At 35.3% G+C, this 17,728-nt stretch overlaps 1 protein-coding gene and 2 non-coding genes across 3 annotated transcripts in view; 1 reads left to right on the top strand and 2 right to left on the bottom strand.

The window, feature by feature from the left end:
* LOC126007255 (disintegrin and metalloproteinase domain-containing protein 2-like) overlaps positions 1–5,165 on the top strand; it is an 81,280-nt gene extending 76,115 nt beyond the window's left edge. Inside the window, exon 15 of the mRNA XM_049772712.1 lies at positions 5,044–5,165. Within this exon, the coding sequence (XP_049628669.1) occupies positions 5,044–5,165 (122 nt within the window). The remainder of the gene's footprint in view (positions 1–5,043) is intronic.
* Positions 455–668, bottom strand: LOC126008196 (small nucleolar RNA U3). Its single transcript, XR_007495550.1, has one exon. It is a non-coding gene; the product is annotated as a small nucleolar RNA U3 (small nucleolar RNA).
* Positions 5,166–10,037: 4,872 nt separating the features above from the next.
* On the bottom strand, positions 10,038–10,170 carry LOC126007891 (small nucleolar RNA SNORA51). The gene has a single exon (XR_007495366.1). It is a non-coding gene; the product is annotated as a small nucleolar RNA SNORA51 (small nucleolar RNA).
* Between the last annotated feature and the right edge of the window lie 7,558 nt (positions 10,171–17,728).

Genomic DNA, 17,728 nt, shown 5'->3' with positions numbered 1-17,728 from the left:
ATTGTTTCAAGTGTATTTTGTGAGTCTTTGATCCACTTCTTTGAATAGTGTCATGGGTATCCTTAGTGGAATTGCATTAAATGTGTACAATTCTTTGGGAACTATTGCCATTTTAATGATGTTAAACCTTTCGATCCATGAACAGAGTATATATTTCAATTTTCCTGTGTCCTCTTTTATTTCTTGAAGAAGGGTTTTGTAGTTTTCTCTTTATAGACCCTTTGCCTATTTAGTTAAATTGATGTATAGGTATTTGAATTTGTGTGGTACTATTGTGAATGGATTGTTTCTTTTAATGTCCATTGTTTTTCTATTATTATTTGTGTATAAGAAAGCCATTGATTTTTGAGTGTTAATTTTATAGCCTGCCATTTTGGTATATTAATCTATTGTTTCTATAAGCTTTTTGGTAGAGTATTTAGTATTTTCTTTCTTTCTTTTTTTTTTCTTCTTTACCACTCAGACTGCATTCTCTCCCTCTACCCTTTTTGGAGAAAAGGCAGAACGATCATCAATCATAAGAGGCAGCCACAGAAGCGACACCTAAAGCTGGCTTCATGCTCAGAAGAGGATGCTCTGGCTCCTCCTCGTGGCTTCATGTGCTCTACACGATCAGAGAAACTTCTCTAGTCACATACTATAGAAATGATCCCTGAAAGTATAGTCTTAGAGTCTTTAGTATTTTCTAAATATAGTAGCATGTCTGCAAACATCTGCACAGTGGGAAGTTGACTTCTTCCTATCTAGATGCCCTTGATAACTTTTTCTTACCCAATAGCTATAATAAGAACTTCCAGCACTATATTGAGTAGGAGTGGTGAGAGGGGACAGTATTTTGTACCGTATTTTAGAGCAATGCTTTTAGTTTATATCTCCTAAGAATAATATTTGTGGGGCCAGAGTAGTGGCACTGCAGTAGGGTGTTTACCTTGCACACAGCTGACCTAGGACGGAGTGCAGTTTGATCCTCTAGTGCCCCATATGGTACCCTAAGCCAGAAACAATTTCTGAGTGCAGAGAAGAGGACTCCTGATTGTCACCAGGTGTGGTCCAAAAAAACAAAAAAAAATTGCTATTGGTTTGGTTGATGGCCTTGACTATAAAGTTTCTTTCATTTCCAGATTGTTGAGAGTTTTTTCAAGAATGGGTGTTGGACATTGGTGAATGCTTTTTCTGCATTTATTGATATGATCATATGGTTTTTATTTTTCCTTTGGTTGATATGATATGTTGCATTGATTGATTTATATATGTTAAACCAACCTTGCATTCCTGGAATAAAACTTACTTGGTCATGGTGATCAGGCATTGGATCATAATTTTGTTGAGGATCTTTGCATCTGTGTTCATCAGGAATAATGGTCTGTAGTTTTCTTTCTTTGCAGCAGCTCTTCCTGGTTTTTGTATCACAGTGCTGTCAGATTCATAAAAAGTTTTTTGGGAGTGTTTTTTTTTAATTTCCTGAAAGAGCCTGTAAAGTATTGTTAGTAGTTCTTCTTGAAAGGTTTGAAAGAATTCATTAATAAATTCATCTGACCCTGGGCTTTTTTTGAGGGGGAAGACTTTTGATTACTATTTTAATTTACTTAAAAGTGATACATCTCTTTAGATATGCTAGATAAGGGGTCTCAAACTCAATTTAACTGGGGGCCACAGGAGGCAAATTCAGGGTGAGGCAGGGCTGAATAAGGAATTTCACAAAAAAAAGTCCTCTAACGTCATTATTAACAGTTTTAATTATTTCTTCTGAACATGAATAGAACATTGAGTGAAGATCATGAACAGTTCTTCTGAACATGGCATCTTTTGCCTATTCTTTGCTGCCAGAGACTTGACAGCGCTTCTTCTCACAAATCTGAACCACATTTGGATTTAGAGAGGAAGCAATTGAGACCCTCAGTATGGTTTGAAGATGATCATCATTAAGTCTAGACCTGTACTTTGACTTATTGAAGTTCAATGTGGAGAATAACTTTCCACACAAATATGTGCTCCCAAAAAGGCACATGGTGTGCTTAAACATTCAGGAAAGCTCAGGGAAGCTGGGGGGCAATTCTCTCAAAAATTGTCCATGCATGTCTGCTTTTCCACAAATCTCCCTGAACTTGGCTTTGAGATCAGAGTTGCATTGCAGGTCAATGAGCTCCATTTGGAACACAAGAGGGGCATCTTGCACATCAAAGGAAAAGGGATCCACAATAATTTGGAAAGTGGCTCTGTACTTTTGAAGTCTGCAAATCTGTGATCCAATTCCTTCTCGAGCTTAAAAATAGCATCAACATATTTCTCACCACTGAATGGTATGCCTGCATCCACAAGTTCCTTGCATGGTGGGAAATGGCAAAGGTTTGTCTGAGAGAGCTGGGATTTCCATAACAAGTTTTGTGGAAAATGCTGTCACGTTGCCATAAACAGCACTGATAAGCTGCCCTGGGCCTTGTAACATCTTGGTTAGTATATTCAGCTTATGTGTGATGTCAACAAGAAAAGCTAAGTCCATGAGCCATTTGCGATCACTCAACTCAGAAACAGCATTCCCATCCTTCTCCATGAAGGCTTTCACTTCTTCTCTCAACTGAAAAAATATTTTCAAGACATTTCCCCTGCTGAGCCAATGTACCTCAGTGAAATAGAGCTCATCTCCATATTCTGACTACATTTCCTCTAAAAAAAAGCATGGAACCTCCTGTGCTATAAGCCCCTGGATCTGATTTGGTTGATGCATTTCAAAACAACAGACATCACATTGTCACATGGCAGGCACTTACTGCAAAGGGCCTGCTGATGGATAATGCAGTGAAGAGAAATGGCTTTCTCTACACCCTCCTCTTCAAGGTTTTTTTGAACAAGTGCCATCAGTCCATTTTTCTTCCCTGTCATCCATGGTGCTCCATCAGTTATTATTCCAACAAACCTCTTCTATGGCAAATCTGCATTCTCAATGGCACCACACAGATGCCAAAATATCTCATTAGTGGTGGTCTGATCATGCATTGGAATTATTGTGAGCAGCTCCTCTGTCAATTCAAAATTGCAATCAACACCAAGACATAAATTGTGAGCTTCACAGTGTCTGTTATATCTGTGCCCTCGTCAAGAGCAACTGAGAATGCATCAAAACATTTGGCTTTCTCACACAGTTGATGATAAATGTCACTTGACATGTCAGAAATGCACTCTGAGGCCACACAGTGTTGGCAGAAAGGCTGATTTTGCTAAAATGACCTTTCTTTTTCAGACAGATAATACTTGCAGCCTGTAACATGCATTCTCTAACAAACTTTTCTTCTGTGAATACTTTTCCTGCCTTAGCAATCATCTTACTAACCATGTAACTAGCTTTGACTGATGCAACATTCTCTTTGGTTGCTTTCTTGAAGAAATCTTGTTGCCTCATTAGACATGCTTTAAGACTGGCAACCCGCTTGGCTCTCTCATTTCCTTGATATTTTGCACATTCCTCAGCATGTTTAGTTGAATAATGGCGTTTCAAGTTGTATTCCTTGTGCACTGCAACTTTCTCTGAGCAAATCAGACACGTGGAGATGCCCCTGTGCTCAACAAAGAAATACTGCATCTCCCACTTTTCCTGAAATTGTCTGTGCTCGTCATCAATCTTTCTCTTCACTGCAGGCTTTGATGAAGTCATGATGAAGGTATGACAAAATCTAATTCTGTAGTAAACTTGTCTCTCTTCTCTCCCTTCTCTTCCTTAGGCCTCCGATAATGCAAGGGACAGCAGGCAGGAGCAGCGGAAATGACGTCTGCGCTAGGCACAAAGTATTCACGATTATTCGCTTACCAAATATTCACAATAAAAATCGCATTAGTAAGAAAAAATCGCAAAAAGTCGCATTAAACATTAAACCCTGAATGGAACTGCTCGGGGTATGTGAATGTTTAATGTGATTTTTTCTTACTAATGTGATTTTTATTGTGATTATTCGGTAAGCGAATAATCATGAATACTGCGATATTTGAAGGCCGGCTGTGGGCCACAAAATGTTGTACGGAGGGCCGCAAATGGCCCATGGGCCACAAGTTTGAGACCCCTGTGCTAGATCATTTATGGTCAACCATGGAAGAATATGAATCTAAGAATTTATCCATTTCTTCCAGGTTCTCATGTTTTGGGGCATAAAGTTTCTCAAAATAGTCTGTGATTACCTTTTGAATCTCTGTAGTATCTATAGTTATCTCATTTCTTATCTGGTTTATAAAGTTTCTCTCTCCTTTTTTTTTTAGTTTTTCAATCTTCTTTATTTTTCAAAGAACCAATTTTTGCTTTCTTTGATCTTTCAGATTGATTTTGGATTTCCACTTTATTTCTGCTCTTAGCTTTATTATTTCCTTCAGTCTTTTGTTTTCTTTTGTTGATCATTTTCTAATTGTATAAGCTGTGTAATTAAGCTATTTATGTAGGTCCATTCTTTCCTGATGTGTGCTTGCAAAAGTATAAATTTTCCTCTTATTAGTGCTTTTGCTCTGTCCCATAAATTCTGAGCATTTGTGTCTTCATTTGCATTTGTTTCCATTTTTGTTTCTATTTTTGTCTGTTCTTCTATTTTTGTCTGTTCACATTCTTTGAGGTTTTTTTTTTCCATTGATCATTTTCTTTAAGGCTTTTTTTCAATATCTTCTTTTGTATGGAGTCGTTGTGAATCTCATCTTTCAGCTCACTGATTCTGTCCTCAGCTACTGTTACTCTGTTAGAGAGGCTCTCCATATAGGTTTGCATTTTTTCTACTAAGTTTTTTAGTCCTGATATTTCAGTTTGGAATTTTCTTATTTATATTTTCAAATGCTTTTGATTCTATATGTGGTTCATTCAGCTTGACTCATGCTTTCTTTGGTTTCTATGAGGATCTTCCATATGTCTTCACTAAGCTCCTTATCTGAGAGGCTAACTAGGTGGTTGGCTCTTTTTGGATTATCAGAGCTGTCATTTTCATTCTCTCTGCATTATTTTGGCCTGTGTTGTTTCCCCAATGTCATATAGTAGTGTCCTGTTTTCTATGTGTCATTCTGGGATTCATTGGCTAGGAGCTGTGCACAACTGTGGACAGCTCACCTCTGAAGAAGTGCCTGCAGGAATAATCTTGGTGGAATGGTTCAAGGTCAAGCACACAGCAGAAAAGAGAAGAGAAGCTTACAAAGATGTCTAAGTGCCCAAAGCACACAGAAGAATCATATCTTGTTTATTCTTTTAAGAAAACTGCTCTTAGTTTCATCAATTATTAGCATTGTTTTCCTTGTTTCGATATGTTGTTTTTGTTCTAATTTTTATTATTATTTTCCTTCTGCATGTATTTTGGTTCCTTATTGTTGGTTTTCCAGATATTTAAGTGTGCTCTTTCTTTGTTGATTTTATATTTTTTTCTTTTCTTGTGTAGGCTGTATTGCTATGAGTTTCCCCTCTAATTACTGCTTTTGCAGTATCCCCTAGATTTTGATCATTTATTTCTTCATTATCAATTATCTTCAGGAATCTCTTTATTTCATCCTTGATTTAGTTTTTATGCAGTTGTTGTTGAGCAGCATTTTGTTTAGTCTCCAGACATTATATTTTCTCCACATATTTTTGAAATCAATATTGATCTCTGTGGCATTGTGATCTGATAGCTTGGTATAATTCTTATATTTGTGAATTTATGTAATTTAGACTTGAGTCCTAAGGTCTATCCTATAAAACATTCCATGTGAACTTGAGAAGAATGTGTATTCATCCTCTGGGGGATGAGAGACCTGGTATAAATATAATAGCCTCAGCTCTTACATTTTCTCATTAAGTTTTCTTACATCTGCTAGGATTCTGCCTAGTGGATCTGTCCAGTGGCAGTAGTGGTGTGTTAAAATCTCCCACTACTATTGTGTTTCCATTCATGTGTTTCTCTAGGTTAGTAAGTAAAAGTGTTACATATCTTGCTGACCCTACATTTGGAGCATATATATTGATCAGAGTTATTATATCTTGGTCTATTGTTCCCCTGGTCAATAAAGAGTGTACATCCCAGGCCAGAGAGATAGCACAGTGGTGTTTGCCTTGCAAACAGCCAACCCAGGACCGTGTTTGGTTTGAATCCCGGTGTCCCATATAGCCCCCGTGTCTGCCAGGAGCTATTTCTGAGCACCGCTGGGTGTGGCCAAAAAAAAAAAAAGAGAGAGAGTGTACATCCTTGTCTCTACTTTCTTGAAACTGAATGCAATTTGGTCTGATATAAGTATGACTGCCCCAGGTTTTTGTTTGTTTGTTTGTTTTCCAGTAGCTTGTATAATTGTTTTTGTTCCTTTTACTCTAAGCTGGTGTTTATCCTGAAATTTTAAGTATCCTGAAATTTTAAAACCCAGCCTCAGATGGCTGGGTTTTGTTTCCTGATTCAACCTGCTACTTTGTGCCTTTTGATGGGAGAGTTTAGTCCATTAGCATTTAAGGAAACTATTGACAGAAAGGACTATTGTGCCATTATATTGTGTATGGCTGTTGCTGTTCCAAATGGCTAGGTGGTGTATATAATTGATTTTCGAGTAGTTCACTTAGAGTTGACTTGTAAATTCTTTTTTGTCTAAGAATGTTTTCTCTCTCCTTCAATATAAATGAGAAGTTTTTTTTTAGCTGGGTAGTGGACTCTATGTTGAAAGTTTCTTTTAATTAGTCATAAAATGTGTCATTCCACTCTTGTCTGGATTATTTCAAATGGGATATCTGGTTTGATTTTCATGTTCTTTCTTTTATATTTAAAGTTTTTCTTCTCCCTTTTTGTTTTAAAGAGTCCATCTCTCTCTCTCTCTCTCTCTCTCTCTCTCTCTCTCTCTCTCTCTCTCTTTTTATTTAGATCATTGTATGTCTTGGTGTTGTTCTTATAGGGTCTGTTTTGTTTGGATCTTTGCCATTTAAAAAAGACACATTTGCATTTGAGCCGTGCATCATCAAAAATGTCTATTTTCCCAACCTATATAAATGCTAGATAAATTTGGAGAGACAGAGGAAGTACAGTAGTTGGTGCGCATAGTTAACATAAGTCATACTAGGTTCAATTCTTTTTTTTTTTTTTATTTTTGGTTTTTGGTTTTGGGCCTTACCCAGCAGCCATCAGGGGTCTCCTGGCTCTATGCTTAGAAGTCACCCCTGGAAGTCTTAGGGTACCAGAAGAGATGCCAGGAATCGAACCAATGCCTCCTGGGTTGGTCCTGTGCAAGGCAAATGCCTTAATACTGTGCTATCTCTGCCCCCCATATTAAATTCTTGGCATCACATAGTCCCAAGCATTTCAGGGAGTTATAAAATAATATTTTAAGGAACTTCACATGAGACTGCTTGTGGACAGTCTTGAGGCCTACTCAGCATTGTTTTAGAGATCTACGCAACAAAACTTTTATAATTGAGAAAGATAGAAAGACGACAGATAAAAGATTGCAAAGAGAATGTGAGATAGAAACAGAGACAAAGAGAAATGAAATATAGAAATGCAATCTATTTCAGTTATTAAAGTCCTTTATTGAAGTCTTTCTCAATAAGAACATTTTTAAAGTTTTTATTTGCAATGATCTCCAGTTTACATAGCTACATATATTTTAGAGGTACATATTGAGAAAAACACTATATTGAAACACTCTCTTAGATATCTAGATGGTGGAATTTTTTTCTGATACACACATTTTACTATTTACTAATCTATGAACAATGAAATGTATTTTTCTATAGTAGTGGCTACTATGAATAAGTATAAACTATTTTATTATACTTTATTATTTTATAACTCTTAATTTAATCTGATTTTAACTTCATATTTAATGACTCAAAGAAAGTACTTAAACATTTTTATGCAATTTTTAATAACATGTCAGAATTTCACCTTGCAGAGTGAAATAATTTAAGGAATTATTCCAAAACACCCATTAGATGCTTTTTTGATGATTTGTGTGCAAATAAAAAAGCATCAAAAATGTTATTGAAAATATCTGAGTATGCATATTGAATATTTAAATAAAAGTGTAAGTTAATGTCAAATTATATCATAACTACCAAAATTTTTGTAATAATTTAATTTTTAAATGCATATTAATGAATTTTTAATTTTTATTGTGGCCAAAGTGAATTACAAATCTTTCAAGTAATATTTAAGGTACATAATTACAATGAATCAGTGTCATTCCCACCACCAGTGATCTTCTCCCTCCACCCATGTCTCCAACATGCATTCCAGCACTCCCTCCTTTTCTCACCAGAATACTAGATAAGCTGGTCCCTACTTGTAAAGCTTGCTGTGGATTAGGTATAGATTCTGTTGTCTTTGACATTGGGTTTGATGTTCAAGTCTGATCATTTTTCATTTCCACTAAATGTTCATGCAAATATCTGGACCTCACAAACTCAATGAGATGGTGATAGCAAGAGTAAGAAGAATAATGCAAATAGAGTAAAACTTTTATTGAAAGCAATAAAATGTATCCTGTTCTAATTAATAATATTATGCTGTAATAGTACTCAAAGTACTTTTGTAAATTTTTGAGAAAACTTTGTCTTATCACCATGTAAAATTTTTTAGATTTATAAAGTACATCTATGAATATTATGTGTTGTATATATTTCAATATGAGAAAAAATGTATTACTTCTTCAACTTTCTTCTTCCTTAATTTTTATTATGTAGCTTAATAATAACAAATAATGCTATCAATCATGCATGACTTATAGAATAAAATAATATATAATAAAATATGAGTCATAAATTTAGGGGTTTTTTTTTGCTTTGGTTTGGGGGCCACACTTGGTGGCACTCAGGTTTATCCCTTGCTCTGTGCTCAGAAATTACTCTTGGCAAGCTCCGGGAACCAAATAAGATGCCTGATATCCAACCCAGATCAGTCCCAGATACCCACATGCAAGACAAACTCCCTACTGCTGTGGTATCTCACTCCAGCTGCATACATTTAGGTTATTTTTAAAATTGCCAGTTAGTATCTATTCATATTAAAAAAATTATAAATAAGCTGTAATAAACTATAAAAGTAAAAACTTATTAAAATATCAGTACTTATTAGTATTTTATTAATAATTAAATATTAACATTTATTAAGTACTAAAATAAAATTCACAAAACATAACTTTTTCTTATATGTATATTTTGTCTGAAAGAGGCAGTTTTTAATATATTAGCTTTTGTAAGCTAGAAGACTTTTACAAAAAAGTATTGCTACCAATACTTTGGGGGAGGGGTCTTTTGAGAGGGGAGGCCCACACCCGGTGATGCTCAGGGGTTATCACCATGTAAAATTTCTTAGATTTATAAAGTACATCTATGAATATTATGTGTTGTATATATTTCAATGTGAGAAAAAATGTATTACTTCTTCAACTTTCTTCTTCCTTAATTATTATTATGTAGCTTAATAATAACAAATAATGCTATCAATCATGCATGACTTATAGAATAAAATAATATATAATAAAATATGAGTCATAAATTTAGGGGTTTTTAATATATTAGCTTTTGTAAGCTAGAAGACTTTTACAAAAAACTATTGCTACCAATATTTTGGGGGAGGGGTCTTTTGAGAGGGGAGGCCCACACCCGGTGATGCTCAGGGGTTATTCCTGGCTATGTGCTCAGAAATCTCTCCTGGCTTGGAGGACCATATGGGACACTGAAGGTTCAAACCACAGTCCGTCCTAGGCTAGCTCCAGCAAGGCAAAATCCTTACCACTTACGTGCACCACCTCTCCAGTCCTACCAAAAACCTTCTTAATTAAATAATTGCTTTATTTAAACACCGTGATTACAAACATAATTGTAGTTGGGTTTCAGTCATAACAAGAATGCCCCCCTTCACTCTTGCAACCTTCCCATCACCAATGCCCCCATCTCCTCCCTCTCCCACCCTCTGCCTGGCTTTCTACATCCCTTACTCACTGATACTGTTTTGATAGTTCTCAGCCTAGTTCTTTAACTGCACTCACCACTCTTTGTGGTGAGCTTCATAACTTGAGCGGGTCCTTCCAACCCTCAACTCTGGGAATTATTTCAATGTCTTTTTTTTTTTGGTCCCCCAATTTACAATACAGACCAGGCAAAGGTCCTGGGTTGAGGTGTATATGGGGTGCATTTACTGTACCTCCTCTTTCTATACAGTCAGTGTAAAGAACACAGCATGTGGTAAGAATTGGGAAGCCTTATCTTTTCTTTTTTTTTTTTTTTGATTTTTTAAATATATAAAATCCTTCATCAGTGCAACATTCCCATGACCATTATTCCAAGTGTCACCACAGGGGTCGTTTAGTACAGTCACAGAAATAATTACACTGGGAACTATAATAACAAAATGTGACTGAATGAAGGAAGTAGAAAGCCTATCTAGAATACAGGCCAGTGTGGGGTGGTGAGGAAGGACACTTGGGATATTTCAATTTCTTTTTTAAAACTACTCTAGGCAATAAGAATTCATAACTAATAAATACCAGGCAATCAATTATTGTTTGTAAAATCAATTAACAGACTTATAAAATCAATTTAACAGATTTTTAAATCAGTTTAACAGATAAATTAAGCTTAATCCTTTCTCTTTCTCACTGGCTAACTTGTATATTATATAATTGCTTTATCACAAAGTATATTATTTATGTTTTTATATATATTGCATGTGTTATATATATGCAATAAAATAGAAGTTGAAAATTAATTCAGAACATATGGTTTGTTTTTCAGGATTGTAAAGTCAGTGTAAACGCATGCTGTAGGCCAAACTGTACATTCATAGAAGGCGGTCAATGTGATATGGGAGAGTGCTGTCTCAATTGTCGTGTAAGAAACTTTGAAATGTTTTATTTTTCCTACTGACTATAATTATAATTACTTACATTTTCTATGTCAAAAATTGCTTTATTCAATATGATTTACCTCTACTCATCAGTTTACTTCAGGAATATGTAGGCTAGCCAAAAGCTACTGTGATATTCAGGAGACATGTAATGGCTCACATACTGACTGCCCAGAAGATATACATATTCATAATGGTGTACCATGTGAAAATTCTGATAAGTGGATCTGTTTTGGTGGAGAATGTGTAAATGGAGATGAACAATGTAGCAGTTTATTTAAAGGTATTTATCATAATTTTATTTTCTAAGTTTTATTTTAACTAAAAATAACTAAAAGTTTTAACTAAGCATAGGCACATATAATTGTCATTTAAATCATGTGATTTTATGTGTAAATATTCTTAACGATTATAGAAACAGAAGAAAAATATGTTAAGAACAAAATGTACAAGACTGAAATTAAAAGTATGTATTTTTATTTCAAAATAATAAAGGGATCTAGTTTTAAGTAGTAAGTAAACAAAAGACAAGTACAATTCTTTTTCTTACTTTAAAGTTTGTTTAAATTTTGTTTACAGAAATTATACTATACTTAATAAATACAAATGATTATAAGTACTAAAGAATCATCAGTATAAATTGACATGGCAACACAATTTTAACCACATAGACAATGAGAGGCATTAGTCTTCCCAATATTAAATTTTATTTCAAAGCAGTAGTTATTAAAACAGCATGGTATTAGAATAAAGACAAATTCACAGATCAGTAGAATAGACTTGAGTATTCAGAGAATGTTCCCAGGCATACAATCAACTAATATTTGAGAAAGGGACAAGAAATCAAAAGATGGATCAAAGAAATAAAGCCTCTTTAACAAGTGGTGTTGGCACAACTGATTAGCCACTTGCAAAAAAAGCAAACTCATACCCCCATCTTACACCATGCACAAAGGTCAAATCCAAATGATTAAAGATCTTGATATCAGGCCTGAAACCATAAGATATATAGCACAACATGTAGGTAAAACACTCCATGACATTGAGACTGAAGGCATCTTCAAAGAGGAAACAGCATTCTTCAAGCAAGTGGAAGCAGAGATAAACAGATGGGACTATATTAAGCTGAGAAGCTTCTGCACCTCAAAGGAAATAGTGCCTAGGATAAAAAGCCACCCACAGACTGGGAGAAACTATTTACCCAGTACCAATCAGAGAAGAGACTAATATCCAAAATATACAAGGTACTAACAGGACTTAACAAACAAACAAACAAACAAAAAACCAAACATCTAGCCCCATCAAAAAATGGGTAGAATAAACAGACACTTCCTCAAAGAAGAAATACAAATGGCCTAAAGACACATGAAAATATGCTCCACATATCAACAGGAAAATGCAAATCAAAACAATGAGGTACAATCTCACACTACAGATATTAGTACACACCAGGAAGACCAAGAACAATCAGTGCTGGCCGGTTTCTGGAGAGAAAGGAATTCTCATTCACTGCTGGTGGGAATGCCGTCTAGTCCAGCCTTTACGGAAAACCATAAGAAGATTCCTCAAAAGACTGGAAATTGAGCTCCCATATGATCCACTTCTATGGATATACCCTAGGAAAACAAAAATACAATTCAAAAATCCCTTCCTCACATCATAGCTTGCTATGTACAATAGCCGATTGGAAATAACCAAGATGTCCATCACAGATGAATAGCTAAAGATGGTACATATACACAATGGAATATTATGCAGCCACCAGGAGAGATGAAGTCATGAAATTTTCCTATACTTGGATGTACATGGAATCTATTATGCTAAGTGAAATAAGTCAGAGGGAAAGAGATAGACAAAGAATAGTCTCACTTATCTGTGGGTTTTAAGAAAAATTAAGGATATTACTGTAATAATCCTTAGAGACAATAGAGATGAGGGCCAGAAAGACTGGCTCACAATATGAAGCTCACCACAAAGAATAGTGATGCAGTTACGGAGAAGTAGAATGTTTCAAAATACAGACAAGTGTTGGGAAGGAGGAAGTGGGGGCACTGGTGGTGGGAATGTTGCACTGGTGAAGGGGTGTGTGTGTTCTGTTTAGACTGAAACCCAACTACAATCATGCTTGTAATTATGGTGTTTAAATAAAGATTTTATATATTAAAAAAAACCTCATATATGGATACCCACATTCATAACCAAAAACTTAAGGGCTGACACAAAAATCTTAAAGATAACTTATAAAAGTTAAAAATCATCAAATCATTGAAATATGATGTGCACTGCAGTTGAAAGGAAAACAATATATATATAATACATATATGTTGGTACTTTATGTACGAATTGTGGCATAGTGCTACTGTCTCTCTGAAATATAAACATTTTCATTTGTGTAATTCATTCTTAGCTCAGAAAACATACAGATAATGATTTTATGTAGATAATGAAATGATCAGTAACATTAATATTATAAAAACCATGAGTAATACAAGATAAAAATCTTAAACAGAAAACACCAGGTAATTCAACCTTCTTCTTTCAAATATAATTTCCGTAGTAGCATTGACTTTTAATTTAATAGTTAAAGTTAGTTTCAACATAATTACTTTCTTGTTAAATTGATATTTTTGTGTTTCATAATAGTGTTAATATTTTCTCATGAACATATTTTTAACACCACACCTATCAACATTTTTACCCATTTTCCTCTTTCAAGGAGCCAAGGCCCCTCTCTCTTCCAACAACCCCCTCCCTATGATCTATCTAAAATTATAGAAATAAAACTATCATATGACTCAGCAATACTGTTTCTTGGCTTATGTACCCAAAACAAAAAGTTAATTAACTCAAAAGGATATATGTATACCTATGTTTATCTTCATACTTAATACAATAGCCAAGATACGGCAAAAAGCTCAAATAATTATTAGTTCTCAAAAAATATATACAGAATAAATTTGAAATTAGGCAACACAACACAAAAGCTAATTTTTTTCTATTTAAAAATTTTAATTTACATGTTACAAAAATGCTAACACAAAAGCAAGATGTTCAATTGCTTAATAATTCCATCAGTTACCAACCATGTAACACAACCATGTAAATGTAAACACTAACATTTATAGATTCACAGATTCATTTCTTTAAAAATCTGTCTAGTTAAATTAAATTGGCTCCCCTAGGATCAAAAAAAGTTACATAAAATTTATGATATTTTATACTTTCTAGAAAATGTATTTATTTTTAATTTTTGTTACTCTTTTAAAAAATGATACAAGACGTTGGTAATGTGGATAAAAGGGGGGGAAAGGGAAATGTATAATGAGTTGAGTGAAAATGAGGTCCCAAGTTTAAAATCTTTGAAGTCCATCTGGTCTTCTAAGATCACATTACTATTCACACCTCCACCAATAATTAATGCCAATAAAGGTCTTGTAATTAAAATGTAATAACAAATTTAAAATACTAAATAACTTTTTCTGGGGCCGAGAGATAGCACACCTGTAGGGCGTTTACCTTTCATGCAGGACAGTGGTTCAAATTCTGGCATCCCATATGGTCCTCGAGCCTACCAGGAGCGATTTCTGTGCCTAGAGCCAATAGTCACCCCTGAGCGCCGCCGGGTGTGACCCCCCCAAAAATACCAAATAACTTTTTGATCAAAAAAGGGAATCTTACATTTACCAGGAAAAGAACCAATATTCTGCTCTTTACACATATTACTAGGACCTAAGGAACTTCAAAGTGTAATTAAAACTCCTATTGGAACTTAAATTCCTTTAAGATACTCAAAAAATTTTTTTGTTTGTTTGGTTTTTTGGGGGGCCATACCCAATGATGCTCAGGGGCCACTCCTGGCTATGTACTCAGAAATCGCTTTTGTCTTGGGAACCATATGAGACACTGGGGAATCGAACCGTGGTCCATTCCTAGGCTAGCAAGTGCAAGACAGATGCCTTATGGCCTGTGCCACCACTCCGGCCCCCAAAGGTACTCAAAACATTTTATCTAATCAAATTTGTTTGTGAAGTTTAGCATCAAGGCACTATCCTACCAGTTAACACTAAACTCAGCTTACTTGACATTTAACCTTAAAGAGAGAAGTTGACCAGAGTTCATGTTGGAAAAGGCTCAAAGGGAGAGGGTGGTGAGAATGTTTAACTGGTGAAGGCGGCGGGGGAGGGGGGGAGTGCAGTGTTCTTCTTATGACTGAAAACATTTACAAACATGTTTGTAACCATGGTTCTTAAAAAAAGATATATTTTTTTAGGAAAAAGAAAGAAAATATGAAAATATTCCATAAATAAGAGAGAAAAGTTGGGGCCAGGGATGTGGTGCTAGAGGTAATGTGTCTGCCTTGCAAGCACAAGCATAGGATGGACCGTAGTTCGATCCCGGGCGTCCCATGTGGTCCCCCCAAGCCAGGAGCTATTTCTGAGCACATAGCCAGGAGTAACCCCTGAGCGTCAAACGGGTGTGGCCCAAAAACCAAAAAAAAAAAAAAAAGAATCCAGAAAGAGAGAAAGAGAGAGAGAGAGAAGAGAGAGAGAGGGGAGAGAGAGAGGGGAGAGAGAGAGAGAGGGGAGAAAGAGAGGGGGAGAGAGAGGAGAGAGAGAAAGAGAGAGGGGAGAGAGAGAGAGGAGAGAGAGAGAGAGGGGGGGAGAAAGAGAGGGGGAGAGAGAGGAGAGAGAGAGAGAGAGAGAGAGAGAGAGAGAGAGAGAGAGAGAGAGAGAGAGAGAGAGAGAGAGAGAGAGAGAGAGAAGCATGGGATCAAAGGGCTCCCGACCTTGTGAACTGAGTGTGCCCTGCCTGTCCTCCACTTAGGACATTTATTCTACAGAAATAATAAACATGGGAGCAATAGAAAGTAGGCAAATTCCTAAAAATTTTTAGAGTTCAAAGTATAGAAATAGAAATGGATTTGAATAATCAAAATCAATAGCTAAAAATCAGTTAGCTAAGTAACTATAATAATATAATAATTTTAGCTAAGTAGCTAAAAATAAATAGCTAAAAATTTACCTGTGAATAGCAAATCTGTACTTCATGACTTTTACAGAGATAAGTACTCTGTGCCCTGGTCCTGTCCTTGTAAGCTCAAGTCCTATTTTTTAACAGTTAGTATAAAAACGGTGTTCACATGTGCTTATAGATCACAAGAAGCAGCAACTCTGAGAAAGAGCCCATTAAATAAAGTCCAGTGAGTCTTTCCATTATTACCTGATGTGCTATTCTCCTGCCCACTTGGAAAGTTTATTTTGAGCTAGAAAACAGGTTATATATAAATACATACTGATAATTTATTATAGCGAGTTTTAACACTTCTTTAAACAAATTGCTCTTTGCAGATTTGAAGGCTAAGGAAGGAAGTAGTAATTTTGATATCCAGTGCTATTTTAGTTGTGAAAAGGAGGAGAGGTCTTTGATAAAACCAGCAACTAGTGGGGCTGGAGTGATGGCGCAGCAGAAGAGCATTTGCCTTGCATGTGGCTGACCTAGGACAGACTGAGTTCGATCCCCCAGCATCCATATTACCCCCAAGCCAGAAGTATTCCTGAGCATCACCGGGTATGGCCCAAAAGAACAAACAAACAAACAAAACTCTGGCAACTAGTATTAGAGGGTTATAGTGGGAATAATAAACACTGAATTCAGAGGTTTCACCTAAGTGTTGTTACATCCAATTGAAAATTTTACTAACATTACAAAGGCAATTTTATTTTATTTATATATTTATTTTGTTTTGGGGGCCATACCCAGTGATCCTCAGGAATATTACCTTCCCATAAGAATAGATGAAGTAATGCAATTTTGCAGAGGCATGGATAAATCTTGAAAGCATTATGCTGAGTAAAATTAATCAGAAGAAAAGGGCAAACACAGAATTTCTCTGCTATGTGCAAAATACAAGGAAACATAGCACAAGGATAACAAATACCCAAAGGTAAACGAGACATGGTTTTAACAGGAAGTTCGCCACTGTTGGATTTGGGGGAATGATCAAGGAAGAGTACAATACAAGATTGGTGGAGTGAAATAGTCATTGGAGAAGAATAGAATGCTTAAAAGAGGCAAAAGGACCTTACAAAGAGGCAAACTGTGTGGGAGGGGGTAGAGAAGTGGATTTGGGGATATTGGTAGAGGAATATTGACCCTGAAGAGACTAGAGTTAAAATTTCTATGCTGGAGTGGTGGCGCAGGTGGTAGGGCATTTGCCTTGTATGCTGCTAACCTAGGATGGACAGCGGTTCTATCCCCTGGCATCCCATATATTTCTCCAAGCCATGAAGCGATTTCTGAAAGCATAGCCAGGAGCAACCCCTGAGCATCACCGGGTGTGCCCCCCCCAAAAAAAACAAAAGACAAAAAATATTTAAAGGGAAGTGCACTATTAATATTGCAAAAAAATCTATTTAAACTTTTTATGCTTTTATAGTAATATATAATTTAAAATTATAGAATAATTGCATATATGGTTATTTAAATTATCTTATTGGAAAGACCAGACTAATTTTAATTTTAAATATGTTAATTTAAATAAATATAAATTTAAATACTTAATTTTTAAAATGTGAAGTGGATTCTTTTCTGGTTAAAAATGCAACTTGTATTTAAAGTAGGTATAGTACCATATATTTAAAAAGTTTGTAAATTTACACCCATAAAACATAATTTTAAAATAAATATCTCTTTTATTAAAATCATGAACATTTAATTATAATCTGAATCTATGTTATAAATTTTAAATTGTTCCAAATCCTCAACATATTTAATAATATTAAAGTAAATATCAGTTTAATTGAACTAACCTCCTTTATTTTTTTACAGGTTCACATTTTGGTTCTAATGAGTGTTTTAATTACCTCAATTCTTTTGGTGATGAATCTGGGGGCTGTAATGAGGATACTACTAAA

Source organism: Suncus etruscus, chromosome 4, assembly GCF_024139225.1.
Source record: "Suncus etruscus isolate mSunEtr1 chromosome 4, mSunEtr1.pri.cur, whole genome shotgun sequence".
In the NCBI taxonomy this organism is placed as follows: Eukaryota; Metazoa; Chordata; class Mammalia; order Eulipotyphla; family Soricidae; genus Suncus; species Suncus etruscus.
The sequence above is the reverse complement of the archived record's forward strand: the minus strand, read 5'-3'. Positions and strand labels throughout refer to the sequence as shown.